Here is a 26,676-nt window from a genome sequence, read left to right as displayed (position 1 = left end):
ACCACAATCCTAAATCCTTCATGAATGATCTCTCAAAATACATTTACCAGTCACCACTGACTCTCATGTTAACTTACTGATACAGCCAGGCAAAATTAGAGTCATGCAAGCACAAGAAGCATGAACAGCAATAAGCAGTCTTTGCCACGATAAGCCAAAGAGATGTATCTACCCTTACCTTTAAGATATAAGACATCCTCTACAATGAATATGCAAAGAAAGAGAAGATGAGTGTGAGAGACTGATGATTTTACTGACCAAGTCCATTAAATCAACATTTCTAAACCACATTTAAATGTTAGTGTTGTGATTAATTTGGCACACCCTCTGTACTGGTTTTGCTATCAACATGCAAAGAACGGTGTTATGCAAAACTGAAAAAGTTACATGTGAAACGCATGGTAAGTGGGCATTAATGCACTCTGAACACGTCAAAATAGAGAACATGCCTCCTGTGTTAGTAGTAGACTTCTGTACCTATTGGTTGCTTAAGAGAAAAGTGCTTAAAATAGGCTAGCACCTACATAGCTGGTGCCAGTGCTGCAGCCACCCAGCACGCCTGGCTCCGTCGAGCCCCGGGGAGGAAGGGATGTGCTGCTCTGCCCAATCTGGTGACAATCCTCCAGGACCTTGTCTTCTCAAAGGGGACCCTCCTGGAGGGCACCTGCCATGCTCACTGGAAACCTGATAGTATCAGGCATCAGTGCAGTAGGATTTCCCTCCACACCTTGCAAAGGGTCCCATCCGAGGGATGCCCGGCACAGGGAGCCTCACTGCTCTCCTGCCAGTCTAGCCAACAAAAGCTAGAAATCCCGATGTTAAAAACCCCTTCACCTAATGCAAAGCAGGCCGCTTAAAAATAGAAAAGGAAAAAAAAAAAGTGGAAATCATCTGTAAATCTTTTTCGCTTTGCTAACCTGAATCCGGACACACTGCTTTACCCACAGCACCTGCTCTGTCATTTCAAATGATTACTGGAAACAGAACAGGAAAAATGACCCAATTTCAATGGAAATAACAACAGTGCTGTGCGGTATGTGAGCAGGTTCTGGGGTTTCCTGAACACAACTAGGTATGAGGAAATGCACAAGACTATGCCATCCCATCCTACGTTACTAGTAGCCAATTAAAGTAACACTGGATGTCTGAAAATCTCTAATCTTTTAAACCAAACTCCCCTACTCCCTTCCCTGCAAATAACATTTGATATTTGTATTCATTCATTATCTCTTCGTTATAGAAAGGTGATGTGCTGAGCTGTTAGCATAGTTCACTTTGTGCCCTACTTTAATTTTGGGCCAACAACTGAACTTATTTCGTGTTTGTCGTCACAAGCTTGTGTCCGTGGGCTGCATGCCCACGCCCAATGCAAGGACACGGATTTTCTCTATCTGGGGACTTAGAACCCTCTGCAGTGCCTTTACCTGAAGGCTCATTAGAGTTGGGAGAGATGCCTGTGTCCACGTTTTTGGTCCTTCCACGCCCTGCATGCTGCCATCCAGCTTGCAGCCCCATCCTGCCCCTGGAGCTCCCTGCCAGCACAGCCTCTCTTGAAAAACCTCTCGGCTCCTTTCTATGCAGATGGTTTAACTTCTGCTGTGTGCAGCCGAGAATAACTGAGAATTTGCAGAGAGCTGTGGTATTAATGATATCACTCAATTTGTGGTTTTGCCCTGCATTATAAATAAATACCATCCTTGCACTTTCACACAGAAAAATTTCTCCTCTAATTAAAGCCTTTCCTTATATTTTAATGCACCATGCAAGCACAAGACTGTTTAGTCTACATCAGGGATTTGGAACATGCAAAGATTAAGGGTGGTTTCCAGCCTGCTTGTTTGGTTTTGGAACAATTTAATTCCCAAAGTGAAACACACTGCTTAATGAATTTTAAGAAGTAAACCTAACAAAACACTGTGAAGCTACCCAGAATCTGCCTGGAGCAGAGGACCCACAGCCCCGCCGGCTGCTGGGCATTCCAGTCCTTGGATGCTGAGGGACTGAGCCAGACACGAGCTCCATCCCTGTCCCTGTCCCTGCTGGGAGCCTGGGCAGTGACGCTCCCAGGCTGCTGTACCAAGAAAGGCTGGTGACTCAGAACCGGAGTGCTCATTCAGTAAAAGGAACGTTACAGAGTTACTGGTGAGTAATCCCAAAAGTTTACCGCAAGGTAGGGAAGGACAGCACTGCAGTTGCAACAGGGGGTGAGAATGGGAGCTGGGGTTTATTTTGGGTTTCCCCACACCACCTCCTGCCTCCCAGGCTGGGGGTTGCTGCGGGGGAAGCGACGCCCCAGCTGCTGCATCCCCGCAAGTTACGGGTATGCAAAGCACTGGGGTTGAGCACCCTACAAAAACATAGGTGGGAATCATACAGAATACCAACAGGCCTTTCCCTCCTCCTCTTGGTGCAGCATGGCTGGGGGCTCGATCCTGAGCGCTGCTGTGACACAGCTCTGGCCAAACCCAGAGGAGGAGACTGGTGACATCCGGCAGGCGGGGTAAGGACGCTGCAAGCTACAGCAACAAAATCCCCTGCACCTGTCCCAAGAGCGCTGGCTACAGCAAACACCAGGGACAGGGCTGACTCTGCAAACACGTGCTCATGCTTTGCTTGCAGCTCAAAGCCAGCTGCAGCGACAAGCATCCATCACTGGTTTGCACGGCTGGGCATAGCTTTACACAGTATTTTTTCTCAGCATCCCTATTAACTGAAGGAGCAGCAAACCTGTGCCTTCGCGATGGGTAAGAAACCTGGGCACAAGCGCTAGGGATTGCCATGAAATCAGGGTCCTCTGCACGCACGCAGGATTACCTCCTTGTAACTCAGTGCCGCTGATGGTCTGAGTGGAGGAGCAGGACGGAGGCAGCTCAAGCTCCAAGGCTTGAGGATTTTGGGGGGTTCCAGAGGGCCACGGATCTGTCCGGTTGAGCTAAATGTCTGAGAAAATAGATGAGAAGCAGTGAAGATTGTTAGCCACCAAACAAAGTAGTCAAGCAGAGGGGGATGGACAAAGGTTCACCATGAATGCCTTTTAGATACCTGAGTTGCAACAAAATTAGGGCAGGATATATGAACAATGGTACAAGCACCGCATGGTTATAAACAAAACTGCAGGATGTGAAAAGTTTTATAGCTGTATTACCTCAATATCACAGCACGCTGCTGAAAAAGAGAGATCAGCCAGGGCTGAGGAACAACAGGCAGCAAACAGGCTGGGAGGCAGCACGCTTACCGAATGAGCGCTCCAGGACTGCGTTTTGGATACGGTGTTGCATGTCCCTTTGGTCAGCCTCTGCAAGTGGTCGAGCCATTCGTGCAAGTCCTGGCTGGTGCTGCAGGACACGGTGATCCGCTCTGTCATGTTCCCTGCAGCAGAGGGTCAAACAACCATCTTTAGCAAGTGGTAGAGATGCAGGAAGAAATGCAGGAGGAGCTCAGCTCAGCAGGGCAGCAAGTGGCTCCTCTGTTTGCAAAGTTCAGTGGCCAGAGACCACAAAGATGTGGCTGCCTGTCCTGCTCTGGGCTGCCAGTGCTAGGGAGCCTTGGAGCAGCACAGAGAAGCCAAGGGAACCAGCACTGGGAGGAGATAGCCTCAACCAGGAGGGACATGCCCAGAACTCAGACAACGCATGGTAAAAGAGCAAAAAGTACAGCATAGTGGTTGTGAGGAGGAGGAGGACTGGTATCACTGGTGACAGCTGCTGTTCGGACTGGTAGGACGGCCCCAGGCAGGGGCCACACTCACCTCCAATTTCAAACATGTGCTCGTTCCCTTCGGCATCTTCCAGCTTTGTCAGCATCATTCCTGTTAAAGGCAGCTTTCCCTAGGAGAATTGAGGAGGAGTCAATGTCTGCATCTACTTCCCATGTTGTTCTGCTCCTTTCTGCTGACTCTTTGGGAACTGCCATTAAAAACTGATTAGCGAAGGCCTCAGACTGTAGGAAGAGTATCCTTTAATGTATGGATCTAGATTTCCCTGCACAATTAGGTCAACCCCCTGAGAAGAGGCTCCCATGACAACTGAGTCATCCCCAGCTCATCTGCCACCCTTTCTATTCATGAGGTGCAAACCCTTTTTACAAAGAAGTCAGGACTATCAACTTCCCCTCTTTTTTCTGAAAGCCTTCCCTTTCCCTCTGTTTTGCATGGCGCGCTGCCCGTTCACCTTACTCCCACTGGTGGGTAAAATCTAAAGACCCAGCCAAATCCTTCCCAAATCTTCACCGTCTGTCTCACCACCTTCTCATATGACACATCAGCAGCGGAGTGTCCTTTTCCTGGAGGGCATAGATTGTTTCAGGCAACTGGAGAGAAGCCAAGCTCGAAAGAGCCTGATGGCAGCCGTTCAGAATAGTAAGACACCTGAAGCGCATCATTTGGGGTGCCTCACACACAGGAGATTTGGGTTTGTTTATAGTGGGCTTTGTAATAGTGAGATATTGTACGGAGACAACACAACACTGACAACCAGCTGGCTGTCTGGGGCAAAACCCCACAGCTGGCTCACGACACTTGACACACACACTGAATTCTTGAGAAGAGCATGAAGGATAGGGATTGGTGTGTTTGATTTTTATATTTTTTCTAATTTCAAAGTATTCACACTTAACAAATGCTGCCTGATCAGTTGGCAGGACAAAGCTACTTGCAGTAAGTGTCCTGGCATGCATGGCAAAACCGAGCCTTGGTTCCCAGCCCATTTACATAAAACAGAGATTTACGGAAGGAGGGGATTTGAATTTGATCAGAGATATCTGATTTCCTTTTTCACACCTAATGCCTTGCAACTTCAAATATAGCATGCCTACCTGATAGATGAACCCACTCATCCGTGGGCTTGCAGACAGCATGAGCAAAACATTGGAAAACAACAAGAAATACCGCTCTTCTTTCTCCTGCGGGGGTAAGAATTTAGGTTAGTCCAGTTGGCAGTGTACCATGAGTACTTTCCTGCAGCAAAAGGTACCCACTGCAGCTGGAACCACAGCCTTAGAGAGACCAAACTCAAACCAATTATTTTGGCTTTTATTTCTTTACAGCATCTTATTTCTGTACCAGCTTTTCCAAGGGAGCCTACATGCATTTTTGTCTGCACCCTGCTAGTCCTAAAGATGTTACTAATTTGTCCCCAGCAGTTCACATCCCAAACAAAACTCGGGGACTAGACTCTGCAGGGTTTTGTTTTACAGGTCTTCCCTTCCCAGGGAAAAGTTATTATAGCAAGCAAGGAATTCATCGATAGTGGGCACTTTCACAGACAGCAAACACCAAACATGCGGCATACATGGGTCTAACAATATTGGCAAGCATCTGCACAGGTGTGATACTTCGGGACCAGCGATGGGTTTGGCAGGGATCCCTCCAGTTCCCTGCTAAACACAGCTCTGGAGTGGAACATCATTACAGCCATCATGCTGCGCACAGGACGTGGCAAAACGATGATGCTAATGCACACTTGAAAGTCACTCTCATTTCTCAGAGTAAGTCACAGGGGGAAAGGAGGGGAATTAGTGTACTGTATGACACTAAGACTCTTCTTTTGCTGGAAAAGTGTGTCACTGAAGGGCTGAAGCTAAGCAACCAGGTCTTGATACCTGACTCTAACAGACGTGCACAGTTCCAGTTGTGCAGTGTTTGTCCAGGTAAAATGATGTACCGGCATTATTTGTGAGCACTTTGCTGGCCTGGGGTCAGAGTACTTGTCACCTTGCACAGCTGATCCCCCAAGCAGAGGGCATTTGGTCACAATGTCTTTACCTGGAAGCTGCACTCACCTCGCTCCCCCCACTCTGCACCATAACCTGGGACATGTAGATGATGTTTCCCATCGTTTTTATGTCCTCTCCTTCCCAGCGCTGAATGGATTCAGAAAGGATCTGCAGCTCAAGTTGTTTCCTCTTCCTCAGTTCCTGACACTGAGACTGGAAATCACCACGGTATGTTTTGTTAGCAAAAGTGCAGATGAAAATGCAGACCATCCTAAGGAAGATGGTTTCACCAGCCACGCCTGCATGTGCTAACAGATTGCATCACATGCAAAATTTGACTGCAGTGCTCCAGGTTTCACTACTTTACCCCAAAAGAGACCCAGAATGATATGACAAACTTAGCAAAGGTTGACAGTATTGGCCAGAGTTACACATACAAAACGCTTGCCATCTTGTGAAAGCATCACTACTTTTCAACCAGAAAAGCCTGCTTTGGCTCTATTACACAAACCTTGTCAAAAATCACACCACAGCAATTTATGATGTAATGAATATGTTAAAATGTCAAAGAAATTGCAAACTGTACCGAGCAAACCTTTCTTTCCAAACCAGTTCTACCTCTGAGACTACAGGGTCACATTTTCCAAACCAAGATAGCCACAGAGCTAAATGTTGCTCATTTTGCTGGTGCTCAGAAAGATTCGTCCTACTTTGCTGAAACAGCAAAAAAACTTATCCTTGCAGCACTGCAAAGCCCCCACAACTCAGATAGGCAGATATTTTCTTATCAAAATCTGCAAACCCAGACGTGAGAACTTGGCACAGTATTTCAGCAATGCAGTACAGCAACACAAAAGGGAGCTTCTGAAGCTGCCACGATTTGAAAGACTGCAGCGATACTTGCAGTTGTGGACTCTTAGAGCTCCATGGAGCAGCCGGTCTTGCAGCTGCTTTCAGCAAGCAAAGGACAATGCTGACTGAGCAAAGGCAGCCCTGCAAATCCAAGCAAAACTTGTTTTAACTGACCTTTCTGCCAATGGGAAAAATTGCTGCAAGGCCAAATCTGGGCTCAGTTTTCACCCACTGCTTGGTTTTTCCAAACCCTGGTTTCTGATGGAGATTTTCCTCCTTTCAGACTCAGGAAGGAGTTGAGTTTCATGCAAATTCTTTGACTATCCAGATCTTCAGGCACGCCCAAAGGAAAGGCTGCCCTGGGTCTAGTATGAAAAGACACAATTTTGTGGGGGCTTCCTCCGGTTTTGCAACTACTGGGTGCTTCAGCAGCTCCCTGATTGTCTGAATTTGAAGTTCTCAGGATGCAAATTCATACTAAATGCACAGCAGTCCACCACGATCTGTACAGAGGCAGCAAATGGCAGAGTTCTACAATTACTGCTCTGCCTTTGCCCAGGAGCCTCTGGTCCCAGGCACCACGTGTGCGTTGCGAGGAGCATCTCTGCCCATCTAACCTCAAACCTATGCCAAACCCCTTTCGTTCTACCATAATTACACTGCATTGCTCAGTGCACTTTTCAAGTAAAAAAACTTACGAGCATTCCTACAGATGAATGACATCTTCTAATTTAACTGAATTATTCCCCTACTACCTACTAGAATTAATGGAACGGGAGCTGAGTTTCTAAGTAAATGTAACATGATCGCCCTTTCCTGTTTTCTATGAACTTTCTCCTCCGCATCTTTTATCTGCACTGCTAAGCACTGAAAGCCTGCATCTGCCATGCTAAGGAAGGAAGTTGGACCACATCTGGAGCGGTTATAGTGAAAGGTATTTAATGGCTACAAAGGGAAATGACAGCTTTTATTATAATCGAAAAAAAGCTTTGCTAGGTAAAACCTTTGTGCATGTGGATGGTTTTCACCCCTCTTTTTGATCTCATTGCACTAGGATTTTGAGGGGCAGAGGTAACACAGCGCACAGAAACAGAGCTGGTATCTTCCTCTGACTCATCAGTTTGCTGCTATTTGTCCATTCCCCACTGATGGCCATAGAACCAGGAGCCACAAATATCTGCACCATGGCCAGGGCCTCCTGATGCCCATGGTGCACATCTCAACAAAGCCCTGAGCTGTCCACACAGGGGACCCTTTGGCTGGCACCAGCATTTGAGTCAGATGCCAGTACTAACCTTTCACAGCTCACCTGCAAGAGCAAGGGGCAGTATAGTTGTATAGTTTCAAGGGGGAAATTACCAGGGTAAAAAGGCAAAAGGAGATGAAAGGGACCCAGCCACCACCACTACCCATACATGGCTTTCTGCAGCAGTGCGCAGAGCCAGCGTCTAACTGCTGAAACATGCAACCAGAGGGGCACTCTAGGCTTGAAACCTGAAATTAAGCGTCTTTATCACCCATCTTTTCCATTCCAAAAGACCTTTCTTTTCTTTTAAATGAGGAGACAAATGTCAGGCTTGACTCACTCTTCATGAAATGCAGCTCTGAAATGGAGTGCTCTATTTTAAGAATTGCCACCTACCACAAGAGATTTGAAGGATGTGATGGCTTTCAAGATGTCTTCATGATCTGCATGCGCCTCCTAGTGAAGGGAGAGAAAAAACCCTGCATCACTAACAGCAACAGCCCTGCAAAGTGCCCAACATGACTGATGGCTCCAGTGCTCCCAGGGCTTGCAAAGCCCCAAGGGGTAGGCATCAGGGACTGCAGGGGGCAGCCCAAATCCCCCAGGTACCAGTGCTGGCTTCCTCACCATCCTGCTCAACTTGGCATCTTTTAAAGCAGCTATGCAATTCAATGATATCAACCTATTTAATGAGTGTAAAGAGGACAGAGCAAGACTAGAGATGATTTTACAAAGCTTAAGGAAAATAAATTCAAACAGGCTGACCCTACAGGCAGGTAGGGTGGATTTCTAGTTTCACATTCACAACTGGAACTTCTATTAGGGTGCAAATATTCCAGTCATTGCACCATAAAGGATGCAGTTTCCATGAGCATCAGTGGGATCTCCAACTCTTGGTTTAAGGGAGGGCAAATCCCAGGCAAGGGAGGGGAAAGCAGGATGCTGCCTCTTATCTCTGGCTGCAGCTGCACACTGGTACGTTCCCTGGGCATTCAGGGCCCTACATCACAAGCTCTTCACCATCCAGACCTCATGCCAAGCAAATCATAAGGTATCTAGGCTGTGATGCAGCTACTCCCATGGCTGTTCAGAGGCCTGCCCCATCTCCAGCTGCGCAGCAGTGCAGGGAATGTTGTGCTATATACATCCACACTGCGTATACCCACACTGTATACATATATACACTTCCCAGGGCATCACAGCTTAAACCTCAACCCTCCTTACTCATGTAATAAAACCTCTACTCCCACACCCGGCTTAGAAGCTCAAAGAAACAGGTGATGTGCATGTCTCTGCATCCACTGCTGACCCTGACATGGCATTCTGCAAAGAGCACACTGGTCTCTGTATGGTCACAGTGGCTGCATCCAAGCTCAACTCTGCCCCTGCAGCTCAGCCAGGCCAGGCGAGAGGACGGGAGGCCAGGTTTGCCTAAGGTACAGGGTCTTATGACCTTTCCTATAAGAAAAACCTCTTGCTCAAACACAGAGGTTTTAGTCCTTTGGTTGGGACGTGGATTTGAATGATCACGGCTAAGTCTGCTGAGTAATTAACTGGTAGTAATTAATATCAGAAGAGGGAAAAGCAAAAACATTTAAAACCAGACTGTTACTTCTGCTTTCCTCACCTCACCACGCGAGTAGCAGAACCAAAGCAGTGAGGGACAGAGACGACAACGATCCCTGGGGGGACAAACGTCCGAGAGCAGATCTGCTGCCCGCTGAGGAAGTCTCTACCCGCTGGCTGCTCTCCCTGCTCCCAGGCACTCGCTCCTCCGCCCCCGTGTCTGCACTGGCTGCCAGATCCACGCCTGTGTGCACAGCTCTGCTTCCAGCCCCGAGCACAAGCCCTGGGCGAGGAATGGGGACATGCCTGTGTGCAGCAGGATTGAGCAGCCAGGGATAGAAATCCCATAAAACGGTTATAAAAATTCTGATTTATTAGGTGCTGGGCAAATAAATGCCAGCTGTAGCCTGACGCTGAATTCCACTTTGGGATTGGCCCATATTTGGCTCAGGCAAAGAGCAGGCGATGTCTTCCCACAGCCTCCCCCACCTCCCCCGCTTTGGGGCAGCTAATGTCCCGTGCAGATATAACAGCCCCTTCCAGCTCCTTGGAGTGGGGATTAAGGGCATTTAGCAGTGTGATGCTTCAACACTGGGGGAAGGAGCAGAGATGCCTCCTGCAGTCTGGGGACAGCTCTTGCAGCACCCAGGGGCGCAGCCTGCCTGGTGTCCCACCTACCTCCATGTGCCGCTCCAGCTCCTGCAGCAGTGTCACGTATTTATCCAGCCTCAGGAAGGGTTTGCTGAGGCTCGTGGTTAAGATGAGAATGCCTGGGTTGGCCGCACCCTGGCTCTCCATGAACTTCTCCAGCTCATCACTATAAATAGATACAACAACAAGAAGCTGGGCTCACCACCGCCGAGGGCTGTGTTTTGCTGCCTCCCATTGCTCTCCTGAGGGCCGGGGCTCTCTTCTGAGCTGCACTTGACTTACAGGCATTCCAGCCTCCCCTCCCTGTAACCATTTGCAAACACAGCAGCACAAGAGCCCGCTCCCCGGGGATGCTGCGTGGTGGTGGGTGTTTGTGCACGCAGTGTCTGGGGCACATCAGTGATGGCACAGCAGAGTGGCCCAGGGCAAGGTGTCTGGTTGATGGTGTGGGCTGGCTGACAATGCTCATGCCATGCCAGGGGACGTGCAGTGATGTGGTGGGAGCTGTGCCACCGGGACCCCTCTGGGACGCTGGTGTTAGCACACACAACTCCCGTGTCAGCACATTTGTCCAAGCTGATTCTTTAAGTAAAGGGGTCAGGCTAGTGAACCAAATAAATGAATCATTTACAGGAACCTGGATCTTTGTAAAGTTGAATAAAGCTGGATTTCAGCAGGTAAGTAAATATATTGCAAGCTTCCGTTACAGAAAGGGAAGAATTAAACAGTACAGCTGGGATCCTGGCTTTAACATCACTGTAGGGAGACAGCTAAGTTGCATTAGGGATGACACAGTGGCAGCCTTTCAGCTTAGTGTGCTCTTTAGCATGACCTTACACAAATTCAGGTGTCTGCTCAAGTGGGACACGTTGTGAAGGAAGGCGTTATTACTGTGATCTATCAAAGAGTCTGCAGAGCAACCAGACAGCTGAACAGCAGCTCAGTTATTAAACTGGGTAACTGGGTGATTTTAACAAACATCCTCCTTTTACAAGAATGTGCCCCACACCATCATGCCACGAGGGAACATCCCCCCCATCTGCAAGTGTGTGGGCACTGCAGCAGTGAGTCTGAAACAGCATCTGGGGCCTTAGCCTGTAACGAGCACAGGAGCTGCTGCTGCAAAGGGTTATTGCCTCTGCTTTACCCAAGGCAAGAGAGCTCTGCATACACAGACACGACCTGTGAGACCAGCTCAGGTCAGTGCATGGCAGAGCTGCATGAGCTGAACAAAGCAGCAGGTGATAACTGCACGCTGCAGCAGAGGCAATGCTGAAGAGCCCAAAGCCCCAGCAATTTTCCCAGCAGCAGGATCCTTGCTGTCAACATGAGGGGCAAAAGCCATGCTGGCTCACATACTAATGTCAGAAGTAACTTTTAAAGGAGGAATTTTGGTCTGGGTCTCCTCCTCCATTACTCACCTGTGCTGCGTGAGGACATTGACTGCGGACGGGTGGTTAGCACAGTAGGTCAGGTAGAGGGACCGGAACTGGGGCATCAGGTTCATAAAGCAGCCTCCCACACGTTGCTGGTTCTCGGAGAGCCTACAAGCACCAACACACCAGCACACTGTTATTAAGGCTCTTCATCTGCACCCTACAGCTACGACACACTCACCCATCTGCCCAGGAGCCACCCACTGCACGGGGACGCTCCCAGGTTACTGCAAGACTGCAGCACCCATCCAAACACCCATGCCTGTCACTCGAGAAGGAGGAAGGAGGTCCTCAGGTGAGACTGGGTTTCTGTGCTGCAGACAGCTCGGTACCAGCCCGGGACACAGGGTGACCCAGCCTGCCCTGTCTCACCAGCTGAGATGTGGATGGGATGCTGCAGCCCGCTGTGGCTGGTCCCGAAGGGAAAGGATTACCTCTGATAATTTGCTTTTTGCTCACAGACAATCCCATCTTCATGCCTACCACATCTCCCATCTTTGGGCTAGTGACACTCTGAAGTCAGCTGCTTCAGCAGACACCTGAATAGTAGAAATGTCAACGTTTCTTCTACCTCCTGCCAAAGCACTACCTGCTGCCTTTCTTCAATCCTGTTATTTTCTTCTATATTTAACAAGCCTAAGACAGCAGCCAGGAGGAACATTAATGAATGGGTCTTTCTATTATTTTTAGCTGCAGTTCAATAGCTTAACACCCTTAGTGCTGTGGCATGAACTTACTTTGCAACATCTTCCAAGGCTTGATTCAGTGTTTGCTGAAACGCACTGATTTCTTCCACATTTCCCAGCAATGATGCGATGTCCACGGCGCTGAGCCTAGAAGAGTCAAATCACCAATTAGCATCAAAAGGATGTTGGGCAGTGCCTCTGAGCACAGCTCTCAGGAGCACCCCATGGTATCTGCAAGCAGCCCTTCCAAAAAGGCCTAAGAATTTCTGTTTCCCCAGATGCACCATGGGGCGTGGGGAAACACAAAACCCATGATCTGTGAGCTACAGAACACAGCCTCCTGGAGAAGATGTCTGCTGTCAAGGATTACCTTAATTGGATTTTAATCACTTAATCACGCTAATCTTCTCAGATGTTTAGCTGTCTAATAGACACAGACAGATGGGATTTCTTCCAGGGGCAGGGAGGGAGGTGTGTGCACAGACACAGAGACAACTTTGTCTTCGTGGGCTCATGCTGTGGGTTTCCTACATGAGGAGGGTCCTGCAGTGTAGCCCCTAAGGTGGGGGTTGCTTTGTTCCCTTTGGATTTTTCCAGGTTGGATTTTTCCTAACCAAAAGTACCATGTCTGCTTCTGTCATCCTGCTTCTGTCACTCCCTTACACTCCTCGTTTCAGCCATTTGCCACCTACAAGGGAGGCAGGCTGGGAGCACGGGAAATTTTCACAGCTGGAAATATCCCAATGTGAAGATCTGGGGAAGGAAGGCAAGATGCGGAGGGACTTTAAACAGATCACTGCATAGATGGGGAGATCACTTCTTGCTCAGCAGCAGTTTGGGTTTAGCGAGAAGCAACCTAACCACAGGAATATGTGCTGTTGCTCACTACACAAAGAGATGACTAGGAGGTGCCACCCGGGGCTGAGAAGTCACAGCAAGACAAATTACGAGGGAAGAAGCCATGCAAGGCACACCGCCAGGAAACATGCATGCCAGGACAGCCACACAGGAGCTTGCAGATGGAGGTAGCAGCCAGCCTTTGGTCGGACAGAAATGCCCGTCTCTAGCAGCTGAACGCCTGCGTGATTGCTGAGGAATGGGAAAGAGCAGAAACCTGTACAAACGTGTGGGTTTTTTCTGGTTCACAGAGAAGTTGTGAGGCTTTACGAGGCAGTAACAGTCCCTAAACATTCAAAAGCAGGAAAGTAATGAACTACGGTCAATTTTACGGGGTTCTGTCCATCTCAGATGCCCTTATATCTTACTTATCATAAGACTGGAGGGGTCTTAAGTAAGTTCCCAGAAGTGACTGTAGTTCCTTCGCATAATCTCGTTCTGTTTCCAGAATATTTTGCAACACCTAGGGTGAGAGACAGAGCACTGAGTAGATCTTAGTACTAGGGACTAGTCAAAGGAACATGACATCAGCTTCCAAGTGTGGCAAACCACAGAAGTGTATTTTACGTCCATGAATGCATTTAAAATTGTTAATGCAGAACCCAGAATGCTCAGGAAAACCCTGGTGGTTCAATTTATGGATTTTACACTGCAAACCGGGGGAGGCCTGGACAGCGGGTGTTAAGGGCTGTTTCTTCTTCTCTGGCAAAGCATGAATATAATGTAAGTTCAGATCTGAGTTTAGTATTTGATTCCTGAGAGGCTCATGCCTAACCCTGCATGCAGAACTGGCTGCCAAGGTATGCAAACAAACGATTCGTGCATGCATCCTGGGACCACCGTTTGCACAAAGGCAGGCAACGATTTAAACACAGCAGTGGCCGGAATAAGGATGGCTCTTGAGATAGCTCAAGCCAGGGCACAGCTCACTGGCCACTGCAAGGAAGTGCTGAATTTGGCTTGGCCCTGCGATTCCACCTCAGCAGCCAATTTGCCTCCAGCACAGGGTACGTCAAACCCACGGCCCTCGCTCCCAGTTTCAAAATGCAGAAAAAAACAAACAAACAAACAAAAAAAAATCACTCCAGTTTCTCAATGCAGAAGAGCTTTTGAGACAGTGGAGGTGGTTCCCAGCTGTCTGGAGATATTGTTTCTGCTTTGCTTTGTTTGAAATATATTTAGACATGCTGATGAGCATGTTTCACCTCCAGCACCGAGAGGCAGGGACGTCCACACGCATGCATTTTATCTGGCTTATACTGCGGGCCTTACTCAAGCCTGGAGGAAGGTACCTGCCCCCTCTGCCAGACATCAGCACTCTGGCAGTGAGATGGCAGAACAGGCAATCTTTCTCTAACCTTTCCGCAGCCACACGTCACAGCCTGGCATACCGACCTGCTCCAAAACCAGGCCAACAAGCCAGGCTGGGAGCTGTGACCACTGCCCCTTCTCGGGGGCTGCAGCTTCTGGCGGAGGCAGAGGGCAGACAGCTCAGGTGTAACACCTCCAGCCAAACCCAAAACAAGAGATCGTGGGTCACAGCCCTAATCTGGCTCGCCTTGCACCATGATATTATCTCCCTATCTTTATCAATGGGAGATAGTAACAGACAGGAAAGGACTGGGACTGAGATATCGTGCCTTATTCTCCAACACTGATCTCAAACTATCACCTCTGCTATGCTATCTTAGTTGCCTACTTTCAGCCTCTCCTCGTGACATTTTACAGTGACTTCCACTTGCGGTTTATTGTCTTGATAGCCCTGAATCAAGGAAATGGCAACAACTGCATTTTAAATACAGAGTCTCGTCACCAATTGTTACAAATGGTTTCAATGCTTTCTAAGGTAAGGAGACAGTTCAGAAGATTAATAATGTGCTACTTATTAAAATGTATGATCAGCACTTTAAAACTTACCACAGGGTAATAATTCTTTGTCAGCTGAGTGCTTTCAAGTCCTTTTAATGCTTTGGGAGAGAGTGGTTTATCTGTACAAAAAAACACATCAATAAATTATAGTGCACAGCTCTCATTCTAGCAGGAAGAGTCACTGCTGCATCATGTCCAGCAACCATAACATCACCCCTGTAAACACACGACTTCAGTTGCAGGGTTGGTTTTTCTGCTTCAGAAAATTCAGGAGCTAATCGACAATGTACAGTCACCGGCTGCAGCCAAGCAAGCTGCAGCCGTGGCAGTGCACAGCACCTGGCAGCAACTCACGGGTTTGCTCCCAAATCCCTGGCAGCAGCCCCGTGTCTTTCACTGTTTGGAGCTACAGTGCACCTTCACCTGGCCCACAAAATTTGGGTTTTAAAAACGGTTGTCTACCAAAAATGCTGGATATAGTGTTTAGTTCCAGGCAATTTGCAAACCGACGCCAACACCAATCAGTAAATTAACCCTGACCCATCCCTGCAGTCAGCTGTGATGCAAAATCCATGTGTGAACGAAGGCAGATTTGAAGACAAAAAGCTCACACAAACCTGGCAGTCAATTCTTGTCATCCTTTTCTTATGCATTTGCTGAATCGCTGCGGACGCCACACGTGCACAGAGGCACGAACACACCCCCACACCAGTCCTTCCCTCACAAAGCGCATCCCCAGCCAGCAGACCCACCACCAAGCAGGGTGTGCTCACAGCAGAGGAAGCAGGACCTCTGCTGCATTGCTGCCAGGACATGCAGCTGGGAAACTCCCACATCTGCTGGGAGATGTTCCCATTGCAGGCTGGGTTCGGTCTCAGGACCCAGGTGAGAGACCCACGGTTGCAGCTGCGGAGCCAGCCAGTCCTCAGCCCCTCGGAGGGCTGCGCTGTGCAGGGCGGCCAGGCCGGCCTTTCTCCCTGTATGCACTCAGGGAAGGCAATTACTTTCATGCTGACAGCAGGGGAGAAGCTGAAATTGATAAATTTAGCTGCTGGGAAGTGCAGCTTGACGTATTGTCTAATTATTGCCCTTGTAAAGCTTCCTGTCACTTCCAGCCAGGAGCTCTGTGTCGCGTTTAAAGGCTCGGAGAAGCCTCTTTTTTTTCGACCCAAAGGGCACGCTTAGGACACGGTGGAACTACAGACGCTGCTGAAAAACGAGTGACTCTATTTAGAGTGACAAGTCTCGCGCTTCGGAGGCGAGGAGAGCAGCTCCCGCTGGCTTGCAGCAAGGGCTGTCCCCCGAGCAGCAGTCATGGTGGGTTAGCTGATGCTCCCTGCATCCGTCACTGAAATACAGCCATGTGCCCTCCAGCAAGAGGAGACTGCTCCTCGGCTTTGTGCCTGCACCACGGGAACAAGCCCTGCTCCCACGTGAAGTGGGAAGACCAGGGGGGAAAGCTTTGCACATAAAAAAATCTGATGGGCTCCTGCATCGGGATCAATGGGGGATTCATCCTTGGCTTCAATGAGGTGCTGCTACTTCATGCAGCTCCCATCTGACTTATCCCTTGGGACTGAATTTTGCTCTCCTTTTATAAAACGGTGCTCTTCTCCACTCACTGACTTAATTAGTGATTCCTGGGTTGTGCCAGACAAGGCTTCGATCTCTGCTGCAACGTCCTGCTCCAGCTCAGACATCATTTTCCCCGAGGGAAATAGTGGGAGATGAGATATCCTAACAAAGATCATTTCATTTAGAATTAAATAAAAACTGGCCTAATTCTGAACACTTACTCATTACTTTTGTTCTTCCTTCCTCTTCTTTTTTGATTGCTAGTGTGGGAGTAACGATGTCTAATGGGGGTTGCACGTTTTGCAGCCCACTCTTTATGTCTCACGGTGTTTGATGCCAGGGCTGATTCTGACCCACAACACTGAGCACACAACAGGTCTGCATCTATTGTAAGTCTTCATGGCACGTTAAGAAAAAACAAGTTTACTGTCACGCATCCTCAGAAGCACGATAGGGTGAACTGCTTGAATGGCTATGTAAGACTAAGGGCAGTTCGCCAGGGGCATGCTTCATGTCATCGTCACCCCACATCTGGTTAAAATCACATCGCAGAAGATGTTAAGGACACTTGAGACAATGCTCAATAAAGGCAAATGTCATCAGATGGATTGTTCCCTCACTCTTTTCTCAACACTGCCTGCAGCTTCACAGCAGAAAATGCATCTGGGGGAAAATGTACTATGTGAAATCAGCCATTGCTATGCACAAAAACAGGGGTCTTTCCCTAAGGCCATAGAGTTTTTGTTGCTTTCCTCACTCAGACTGGGAGCATCCATTCCACCACTGCCAGAAATGGCAGGATCAAAGGCAGATGCATTGCCTGACCTAGGACTCTAACAAAAAGCTAATTCTGTGTTTCGACACTGGAGCGACCTGACAGCTCCCCAGAACAGCGGGAGGCAAGCAGACCCACGGAGCAATCTCCAGCCTCGTCTGCAGCGATGTGCCGCTGTGCTGCTGGGGCTCGGCAAAGCACACTGGGGAAGAGGGCAAAGCAGCTCTCAAACAAGTCATGCGAAAGACTGGGCTTTCCCCTCCTGGCGCCATTCATACTTCCATTAGCACTGCTGCTTTAAGCACACTAACGGTCCTTAATAAATAGCAGCAATTTCCCAAAGGCATAAGGATCTACACTGCATTATACCACTGTCATTCAATCAGCCCTTGAAAGCAATTTGCTTACCGGTGGATTTGATTTCTCTGACGTAGTTGCTTGGGAACCAGCCTGTTTTTCCATTCAAGGTCCCTTCCCACCAGCCCCCTTCTTCAACCCGGGTGACATAAATAATGTCTCCTTTGTTAACGGAGAGTTCGTCCTCATTGGTCTGCTTAAAATTGAACCTGGCCTTTACCACCAGCTGATGACTGCCATTCTCGGTCATCTCCTAAGGAAAGAAACATGGAAAAACACTAGTGGATAGTCCAAAAAAGCAGAAGCCAGTAGGACAAGCCATTGTTCTTTGTTGTTACAGCTGTTTTTTTCAGTATTGCACTTCAAAACAGCACTAACATCTTGCTCTTGTGTAAGCAGTCCCGCCAGAGGATCACGAGGTCCCTCCCAAGAATTAATTCAGTCTCACGGTGCATTGGGAAGCAGATAAGCATCGCCCTCTTCATTTCCCAGAGAGCAGCACCACAGTCTGAGAAGCCACCAGACTCTCTCCAGCCAAGGCAGCAAAGCTGCGATGGAGATCAGGGCAGAACAAGCCACGCTGGCATGCAGAACCCAGGGGTAGTGATCACATCCCTCTGCCCCCACAGCCATTAAACCCTTAATAAAATTTTAAATAAAGGATACCACAGGCTTGGACTGCCTCCTTAACACCCTTGCTGACTGTGAAGCTGTGCTGTTGGAGTCAGCGTGGGCACCTCCAGCCGCAGAGCTAAGAGACGACAGATGCGAACATGGCCCTTTTGACGGCTGATCTGGTAAAGCAAAAACAACATCTGAGTTTAACCCAGCACTCCCCAATCCCTCTGCATCACACCAAGCAAAGAACAATGCCCACAAGGGAAACAAGAACATGGGACAACAGCTGGAGAAGCATCTATCAGAGCACAATACCGAAGCGACTCCCAGTCAACAGTCAGGATGGTTTAGCTGGGCTGGGTTAACTCTTCCATGAGGGAAGAAGCTGAATTACATCCCAAGACACTCCTACATTACGCCAGCCCTGTGGCCACATATCCAATTGCACTATTTGTTTGAAATCGCCCTTAAAACAGCTGAAAAATAGACTAATGCTTAGCCCGGTGCTGCCCAGCTGGGAATGTCTCTGGGATCCAAGTAAGCACCACTGAAGGTGTTTCAAAGGTTAGCTCGCAAGTGAGCGCTCTTAGGTCACCTCTGCAGCTGCAGCGTGGGCTTCTCCGCAGAGTGGGGAAGAATGCTAACAGCTGTTCAGCACATCCTTCTCTAGATAAATCCTTCTGGGTTCAGTACACAGCTGAGAGAGCCTGTGCACAATTTTGATTACTGTTCATGGACTGGTGCCACAAGCCACATGAGAGAGGGATTCGGGTTCCTCTGAGGAAGGACAGGAGCTTCACCCCCAGGAGACCGACAGTGCACAGAAACCATCCCAGCAGCTCTCGGAGCTGCTTCCTTTACTCGTTGCTTTGCATACTGTTCTCTGGGCCTGATCCTGACACCACATGCCCGATGATGGAAATAATGCTGCTCTGACACAGATCTATGTTTCACAATGAGCAATTTGCTTTTATATTGACACCGAGAAACCTGCCAGAGGGTAAAAAGTTTTGTGGTTGCAACTGCCCCGTGCTGAGAGAGAATCACCTTGAAGGGAAGCACCAGCCTCTGCAGGACCTCGCAGCACCCAGCCCTAATCCTGCTTAGATGCTGCACAGCTGTGGAAAGAGGAGTTTCAAGGCACTGCAGTTTCCAGTAGTCCTCTGCTACTGTGCCTCATGCCACACTGTGGGAAAACGATCAGATCACCCCCTCTCTATGTGCCAGCATGCAAAAATGAAGCAACAGCAGATATTATCAGTTCAGGAAATTGTGTGGAGTACTTTGAGATTTCCCTTCTAGCTTCTTTTTAGATCTAAGAAAATGTCTGTATTCCAGAGAAGTTATTCTGCAGCTGTACTGTGGAGCTTGCATGCCCACAAATCACAAAAGCCCTAAGAAGAGCAGACTGCTGTCTGCAGGTGTCACTTTGCTGGGCGTGCAGGTCCTCTGGATAACATTTGGAGGTATTCATTGAAAGTACTGCAACAGGAGGAGGTGATCAAGCGACCAAGTGTGTGCAGGACTCAGAAAACACAAAGTTAAGACTGCTGTTTCCCTGTTGTCCTCCCATCTGAATGTCAATATGGAAAAATCATTCCAAAGGGGAAGCTTGGTGGGAGTTACTGGAACTCAGCTGGGCTTTTATTCTCCCAAGAGGATTTTTGTTTCAATACAAAAACACCTCGTCCTTAGATCAGACCTGAAGCAACACAAACTGCAAGCTCTTTGGAGAGGGGACTGCCTTCTGCTTTGTCTTTCTCTACAATGCCTTGCACAATGGGACCAGGTCCCTGACTACGACTTCCAGGCGCTGCTGCCTTACAGGTCAACAGCCATACCTTAAACATGCACCAGGCTGTCCAATCCCTGCTCCAATGATGGAAAACGTTCATGCTAAATCAAGTGTGCCATCAGTGAGTCAGTTTTCTCTCTCGCCCTGCTCATTACACAATTGCCTGATGACCACACAGTGAATTCCCAGCTCCCCAGACTGCAGCAGCAATAGCAAAACCTCTTGGTATGGAAAAGGCGCTTTGCAAACACAGTTTTTTTTTTCTCTGAAGCACCCTGATATTTGAGCAGGAGTGGTTTCAGCTGCTCCCAGCAACACACAGACCAGGAGGGGTGGCCAGCTGCCAGTTTGAGATGTTCTTCCCTTGATTCCTTCTAAAAAGGGAGGGCGTAGACCGCGAGTCTAGACTTCTCTGCTTATTCAAGCAATCAGCCACAGTCCCACGGAAATGACTTGGTTGCTGCAGATTTTATGCTTCTCTCTGCCCCTCCCTATCTTCCAAAGCTTTTATAAATATCTGCAGCAACCTAGAAACAAATGTAAAACTGACTTTGACAGTTTGGCAGAGAAGTGTATCATTTATATTGCATCATGACAGCGTCCTATTTTATGCCTGGTCCAGCATGGAACACTGCTGCCATATGTTGCTTAAACTATGGTTAAAATAGCTGGGTTTTCTGCTCACATTCCTACACTATTTTGGGCAGAAGAGCCTAGCCTGATCCATCACAGCTGGTTTTCCTCCCCTGCCCTCTCCTTCAGATAAAAGCATCAAGCTCTGTGTTGCTGTTATCTGATGGACAGCTGTCGAATACTGAGTTTAACACTTCACCATGCCCCTGGTTATTTGCATAGCAAGACCCATGAAGACGTGAGGATTTGGACTTCAAGTGGATGCTCAGAAACACGTTCTCGCACCGCTTCCCTAGCTGTCATCTCCTTCTCGCCGTCTCCTACATGGGTGTCGGGTGCTCTGCAGGGAAGGGCTGTATGTGCAGCTCTGCCGGAGCCCTTGTGACAGCAGAAGCTGCAGGAGCCGGCAGCAGGCTGGTCCTGCCACCCCTTTCAGCCCTGGCGGACGGACAAACCGGGCCATCCGCAGTGGCGGCTTGTAGGATGCAGGCTCCTGTTTCTCAGGAACTTGGCCAAGCCACCAAAAAGCAAACGTTTTAGACATGTATTTATTTTACCCTGTACTTTTCCCAAGGGTGCTCTCTGCCTGAGCAGCTAATTATATCACAGGCATTGCGCTTTTTAACATTTAAACAGAGAAAGCATATGCTCAAACAGATGTTTGCCATGAAACCAAGAGGATCCCAGCTCCCCCAGAGCCCCTTGGGGAACACGTGATAGAAACTATTCCACTGCAAAGCTGTGTCCTGAGCTTCCCCCTGTGATTGCAAAAAACAACTTGGGGCTGTTAATCCGGGGACTGCTGCAACGACAGCACGGCAGCCTTGCTGTCCCATCGTCACCCAGGCATGCTCCCTGTGCTCCAGCAACATGCCAGGAGAGGCAGGAAAGCCTCTGACTCTGTGCTCTCAGAATAATGAAGCTAATGTCTATCACAATTACAGCGTTTGCAAAGGCTACTCCTTGTCTAGGTGATCTGCATTTCATATCCGCATCATATTGAACCGCGGGAATTTTCCAAATGGGGTCACTGGGTGCTGCCATTTAATGGGCCAGTGAGAGGCTGCAAGATGTGCTGAGGCTGCCTTCCCATCACGGGCAGCTGGGGAGCAGGCTGGCGGCAGGGCTGAGGGCTGGCTGCAGAGGGCCAGTCTGGCAACCTGTGGCTCTTTGGAGCAGCACTGCACACACATGCTCAGCTTACTTCTCTGTGTGTGTGTGTGTATGTATATGTATCATATACCCCTTGATGTTTACATAATATATACATTAGAGTTTATGTAATAGTTTATATAAGCACAGTATATACTACATATAAATATAAAAAGGATTTTATAAAACCTTGCATCAGAACAGAATAGGGAAATAGAAAGAAGAGTCCCAGCAATGAGGTTGTTTAACTGAGCACCCAAGCAGCTCTGTAGCACTCTACTAGCAGACAAGAATCCCAAAGCAAAAATTAAATGGAAAAAGTGAAACAACTCAAAACCAAAACAAACTAAATTTAGACAAAACACAGCAAATCAACAGAAAAACCTTCCCATGAAAGGAAAATGGCATTTTGGGTTTTGAATTTTTCTAATTTTAATCATCTAAAATGCAATTCCCACAGGGAAATTGAACTCGCATGCTGGTGTTGGATTTTGGAGGGTGTGCAGGACTCTCTGTGCAAATCCATTTTGTATGATGGGGTGATAAGTATTCTCCACCCAGATACACCTCTCCAGCTCAGTGCAGATGTGTTCCTCAGCCCCTCAGTAAGGAGACCCTGGTCCTTGTATCCCTCCCCTGAACACCACACTGGAACCCTTTCCTCTGTCAGTACGAAAGCAGGGAACCGTCTGTGAAGATACAGAAAACCTTTTTGTACCTCCCATCAAACCTCTGCTTTCAAAGCCCGAGTGACTGAATACATTGGCATATAGCAGCCCGTAGAGAACAGCCAAATACTGGGGATGGTAAAAAGAGAAGATGATTTGCTTTGCTTCAGCAGCCTGCTCCTGCACTGAGTGCGACAGGAAAAGTCATCAGCTGCAATTGTCAGCGTTTGGTTCCCAATTATGGGATCCTACTCTACAGAGCCCTGAGGAGGAACATCAATACAATTGACTGAGCATCTGGCAACGTTGTTTGTTTTGACATTCAGTAAAGATATTACACAGATGGATCTGCTTTTCTGCTCGGCTCTAAAACATACTACTTGAAATCTGACATTTGCATTTTGAGAGGTACATGCTAATTTACGTCGAGGCTCCTTTACAATGACCTACTTTGAGGTCCCTTAATGCTGTCAAAAATGAACAGAGGTTCCTTAGAGCAAAGAGATAATCTTGTTCTGCAAAGCGCATATAGCAACTCTGAAGCACCACATTTAAACCTGGAGTTGGTAGAAACATGAAGTATTGATCCTAGCGTTCAGTAGCAGGCACACAAGGCTGACAGCACAATTTGACAAGCCTCCAGAAATTATCATAAACAATGAATTCCCAAAAAACCCACCCCAGCATGCATATGAAATAGCATTTGAAAATACAACAGAAAAAAACAAAACTTTTTCTTACCTTCGGTAGCTTTATTTACAGCTGTTAATGTACTCAGGACCTTGGAGAACTGTTCTCCGGTGTACAAATCATGTGGATCAAATAGCTGCAAAAAAAGAACTTTGTCAGTTTAGCACAAAACATCTGACTCTCGCGTCTGAGCAGCCCATGTTGCTGCACGGCACCAGAGATGATGAAGTAGCCCAAATGTCTCTGCAGGGCTAGGGGCTTTACTTGGGGCTGATAGTCCAATTTCCTTCGGGGCTAGGGCATTGCTGGGGTGCTGGTGGCATGGGGGGCGGGAAGGGCAGGGGCACCCATCGGCATACGGAGTGCAGTGCTGCAGACACAGAGGGAAGCAATTGGTGCCGCCTGCAGAGAAGGGACTCCTTTGAAAATTGCTGAGAAGGTTACTGCTTGCCTTGAGGGAAGGAAAGATTTTGTTGCTATTTTTGTTATCTAAAGCTAAAGAGATTGAGGCTGTACATACACACACACACACACTTTCCACAGCAGAAGAAACAAACACAGAATTTTCTGCTGTTGCAATATGGCACGTATAATACATTTACAATTTTTCACAGGAAGCAAGAAAAGGTTATTTTATGTGCAAAAATCCCACTCTAAAGAATTTTGTGCTGCTGAGTCTCAATGGCAAGGCAGAAATACAAGGATAGCAACGGCTTATTTTCTGTGCCTGGTAAACCTGATCTTGTAAACCCAGCCCTCTACAAATCACCCCCACCACGAAGAGGGGCAACCTGAGTTTCCAAAGCACTGCAATCCCCACTAATATGGGAGAAAAGCCCTGGAGTTCAGACAGACTGTACAAACCCTTTCATTAATGAAGGGGAAATAAGCGATACAAAAAGCCCCTGGTCGTGGTACCACCAAGACACCACCTGCTAATCCATGAATACGTTGTCTTGCAGACAGAGGCTACAGATCTGCAAATCCAACAAGTACAAAAGGTGATTTTAAAGCTGTCCTGTCAGACACCATCTACGCACAAATACTTCCAATGTACTGAGGAGTTTAACTTGCTAAATAAGTACAAGAGCATTAATTATCTTTAGGGTAGTACTGCCCTCTAAAATGGCCCTCTCTTGCTTGCCACATACAGCTCCTTGGGTACGCTTGGCATATTTCAACGAGGAATGGGACTGGCCTTTTCTGCAGCCCTAGATGCTCGCGGCGTCTCTTTCCCCTACACATCCGTGCAGCAAAAGTCCAACACGGGCAGTACAAGGCCACTCTTTGTCGATTATATTTTTAAAACCTGACTCGGACACTCGATACCGAGAGAGAGGCTTTTCCCGAGAGAAAGCAATTTAATCCGTGCTCAGAGGGGAAACACACTGCTGCGGCTCACACCCGAATGTTACAAGCATTAAAATCAGCAGCTCTGGGACATCCCCACCTACCTCGGGCTGATCTGGAGCTCATCTATTGCCCGCTCTCACTCGGTTTTGCTCCTGCAGACCACGCGGACCCTGTCCCCCGTGCCAAATGGAGCGAGAACTATTTTCCTGCCTCGCAGTGGCAACCGATGCTATCTGAGCATCGCCTCCAGCCCCGAGCAGCAACGTTAGAGCCTCCGTGGAAAGGGAGACGGTAACGGAGAGCCCCAGCGCACGCTGACCCCGTTGGCAGCCACTAGCGGATGCAACGTTACAGCAACGCGTCCTCACCCGCCTGCCAAGCAGCAGCGGAAAGTAAACAGCGAGGCTGCAGTGTTTGCATGCATCCCTCTGGTGTGTCATTTTCTCAGTCAGGCCTTTTTTTCTTCCACTTCAGTAAGTCCAGAAAAACAAGTCCTGCCTTGAATGAATGCTGGCTTTTTCTTAAAGGACCAAGGTGGAGAAATACTTCCCCAGCCCTTTAATGCACGGAATAATGCTGCAAGCTCAGAGTCATCAGACCGACAAAAGTCCAGAGGAAAATGGTGGTGATGGATACGCAAATGAATCCTAGCATGAAAGCAAGCAAACTTTTAGGACTTTTCTGGATGGAGAATTTGTCTGGAACAGCTATTGTGAAACAATGGGAAAAACTCTTCCAGTTGAGCCAGCATAATTTAAATTCACTCTTCTACTTGTACCAGAATAAACTGATCTTATAGAAAAGTCCTCGTTTATGAGCTAAAAGTTGCTTTTTCCAGTGCAATCCATCCATAATGCCATTCCTAATTACAAGACAAGCTGCAAGGCTGGACGAAAAACAGAGAGGGAGGGAGAGACCTTCTGCTATTAGCTCATGGAAGAGCTGGGGGACGGTAGCAAAATCCCATTTAAATCTCCAGCTGCCTTTAGGGAATCTGGGTTAAAACGCTTCTCCTACTTCCAGCATCTCGGGCAGCGAATCGCTCCGGCTGCTCCGCAAGCTCCACACCGCGGACAGACAGACAGACAGACAGACAGACGGACAGACAGACGGACAGACAGACGGACAGACCGCACTGCTGCTGCCAGCCCTCGCTGGCGAGGAGGGGACAGCCACCGGAGGAACCCTTCCCGAGGACACCTCCCCGACCCTCCAAAAAAAAAAAGAAAAAAAAAAAAAGAAAAAAAAAAAATCCCTACATAAACCCAACCCGGCAAGACACCCGGCACCCGAAACCCCGGGAGGTGCAGCAAAAAAGTTGGGGCTGCGTTTCGAGCCCGAGCTGAGGAGCCGCGGGGAGACACCGAGGGGACACCGAGGGGACACGGAGGGGACTCACGGCGGGCGGGGGGCGGGCGGGCAGCCCCGGGGCATGGCGGCGGCGGCGGCGGGCGGTGCTGCGGGCCGGGGCCGGCCGCTGCGGCTCTGACCCGGAGCCGGATCGCGGCGAGGAGAAGGGGAAGGAAGGGGAAGGGGAAAGGGAAGGGGAAGGCGGCGCCGCCGCCCCGCTCCGCCCCGCCGCGGCTCCCTGCGGGAGGCAGCGGGAGGGAGAAGGTGGTGGTGGTGGTGGGGAAGGGGAAAGGAGGAAAGGGGGGGAAGGGGAGGCGAGGGAAAAGAAAGGAGGAAAATAAAAAATAATAAAAAGAAAAAAAAAAAGAAAAAAAAATAGAGAAAAAAGCGACAGGAAAAACGAAGGGGAAAGGAAACGAAGGGGAAAGGATAGAAGGGAAAACGCAAGCCGTGGAAATGGTATTTGGGTATTTGCAGCGCTCTTGCAACACGGAGACACACTGCAGCAGGGCTGTGCTCGAGCCGCAGCTCGGCGGAGGCAGTGACATCCTCCCAAACGCCGTGTCCTCGCACAGCCTGCGCTGCCTGTGCCCATCTGCTCGGGAACGCGCTCCTGCGGGGAGCCTGAAATTCCCCCGGCACCTCCGCACAGCAGCGGGCTGCAGCAGGGAAAGGAGATGAAGGCACTGGCAGCCCCTGCGGAGCCCAGCCAGGCCCCTACCCCATGGGGGATGCAGGGGTTTCACACACACCCCCTACACCTCTGGGCTGGAGGTCTCCAGGTGCTGGGTCGCT

The 26,676-nt window shown here is 48.8% G+C and overlaps 1 protein-coding gene across 6 annotated transcripts in view; it reads right to left on the bottom strand.

Annotated features, from left to right (window-relative positions):
• ARHGEF6 (Rac/Cdc42 guanine nucleotide exchange factor 6) overlaps positions 1 to 26,676 on the bottom strand; it is a 38,180-nt gene that overhangs the window by 6,174 nt on the left and 5,330 nt on the right. The window contains exons 1-16 of one of the 6 annotated variants that reach the window (XM_082770579.1): positions 25,931 to 25,965; positions 23,230 to 23,314; positions 18,289 to 18,416; positions 17,674 to 17,875; positions 14,964 to 15,034; positions 13,415 to 13,509; positions 12,201 to 12,296; positions 11,449 to 11,571; positions 10,055 to 10,193; positions 8,207 to 8,266; positions 5,779 to 5,925; positions 4,813 to 4,899; positions 3,749 to 3,827; positions 3,236 to 3,369; positions 2,815 to 2,940; positions 179 to 199 (exon numbers count right to left, since the gene is read on the bottom strand). In XM_082770579.1, the coding sequence (XP_082626705.1) occupies positions 179 to 199; positions 2,815 to 2,940; positions 3,236 to 3,369; positions 3,749 to 3,827; positions 4,813 to 4,899; positions 5,779 to 5,925; positions 8,207 to 8,266; positions 10,055 to 10,193; positions 11,449 to 11,571; positions 12,201 to 12,296; positions 13,415 to 13,509; positions 14,964 to 15,034; positions 17,674 to 17,872 (1,377 nt within the window). In that variant the 5' untranslated portion in view covers positions 17,873 to 17,875; positions 18,289 to 18,416; positions 23,230 to 23,314; positions 25,931 to 25,965. Of the gene's footprint in view, positions 1 to 178; positions 200 to 2,814; positions 2,941 to 3,235; positions 3,370 to 3,748; positions 3,828 to 4,812; positions 4,900 to 5,778; positions 5,926 to 8,206; positions 8,267 to 10,054; positions 10,194 to 11,448; positions 11,572 to 12,200; positions 12,297 to 13,414; positions 13,510 to 14,963; positions 15,035 to 17,673; positions 17,876 to 18,288; positions 18,417 to 23,229; positions 23,315 to 24,632; positions 24,795 to 25,930; positions 25,966 to 26,676 lie in introns of those variants that run through there. The other 5 variants (XM_082770578.1, XM_082770574.1, XM_082770575.1 and 2 more) reach the window with 5 other exon arrangements.

This window comes from Aythya marila (genome assembly GCF_965140915.1).
Source record: "Aythya marila genome assembly, chromosome: 13".
Lineage (NCBI taxonomy): Eukaryota > Metazoa > Chordata > Aves > Anseriformes > Anatidae > Aythya > Aythya marila.
Note: the sequence above shows the minus strand (reverse complement) of the source record. Positions and strands in the feature narration are given on the sequence as shown.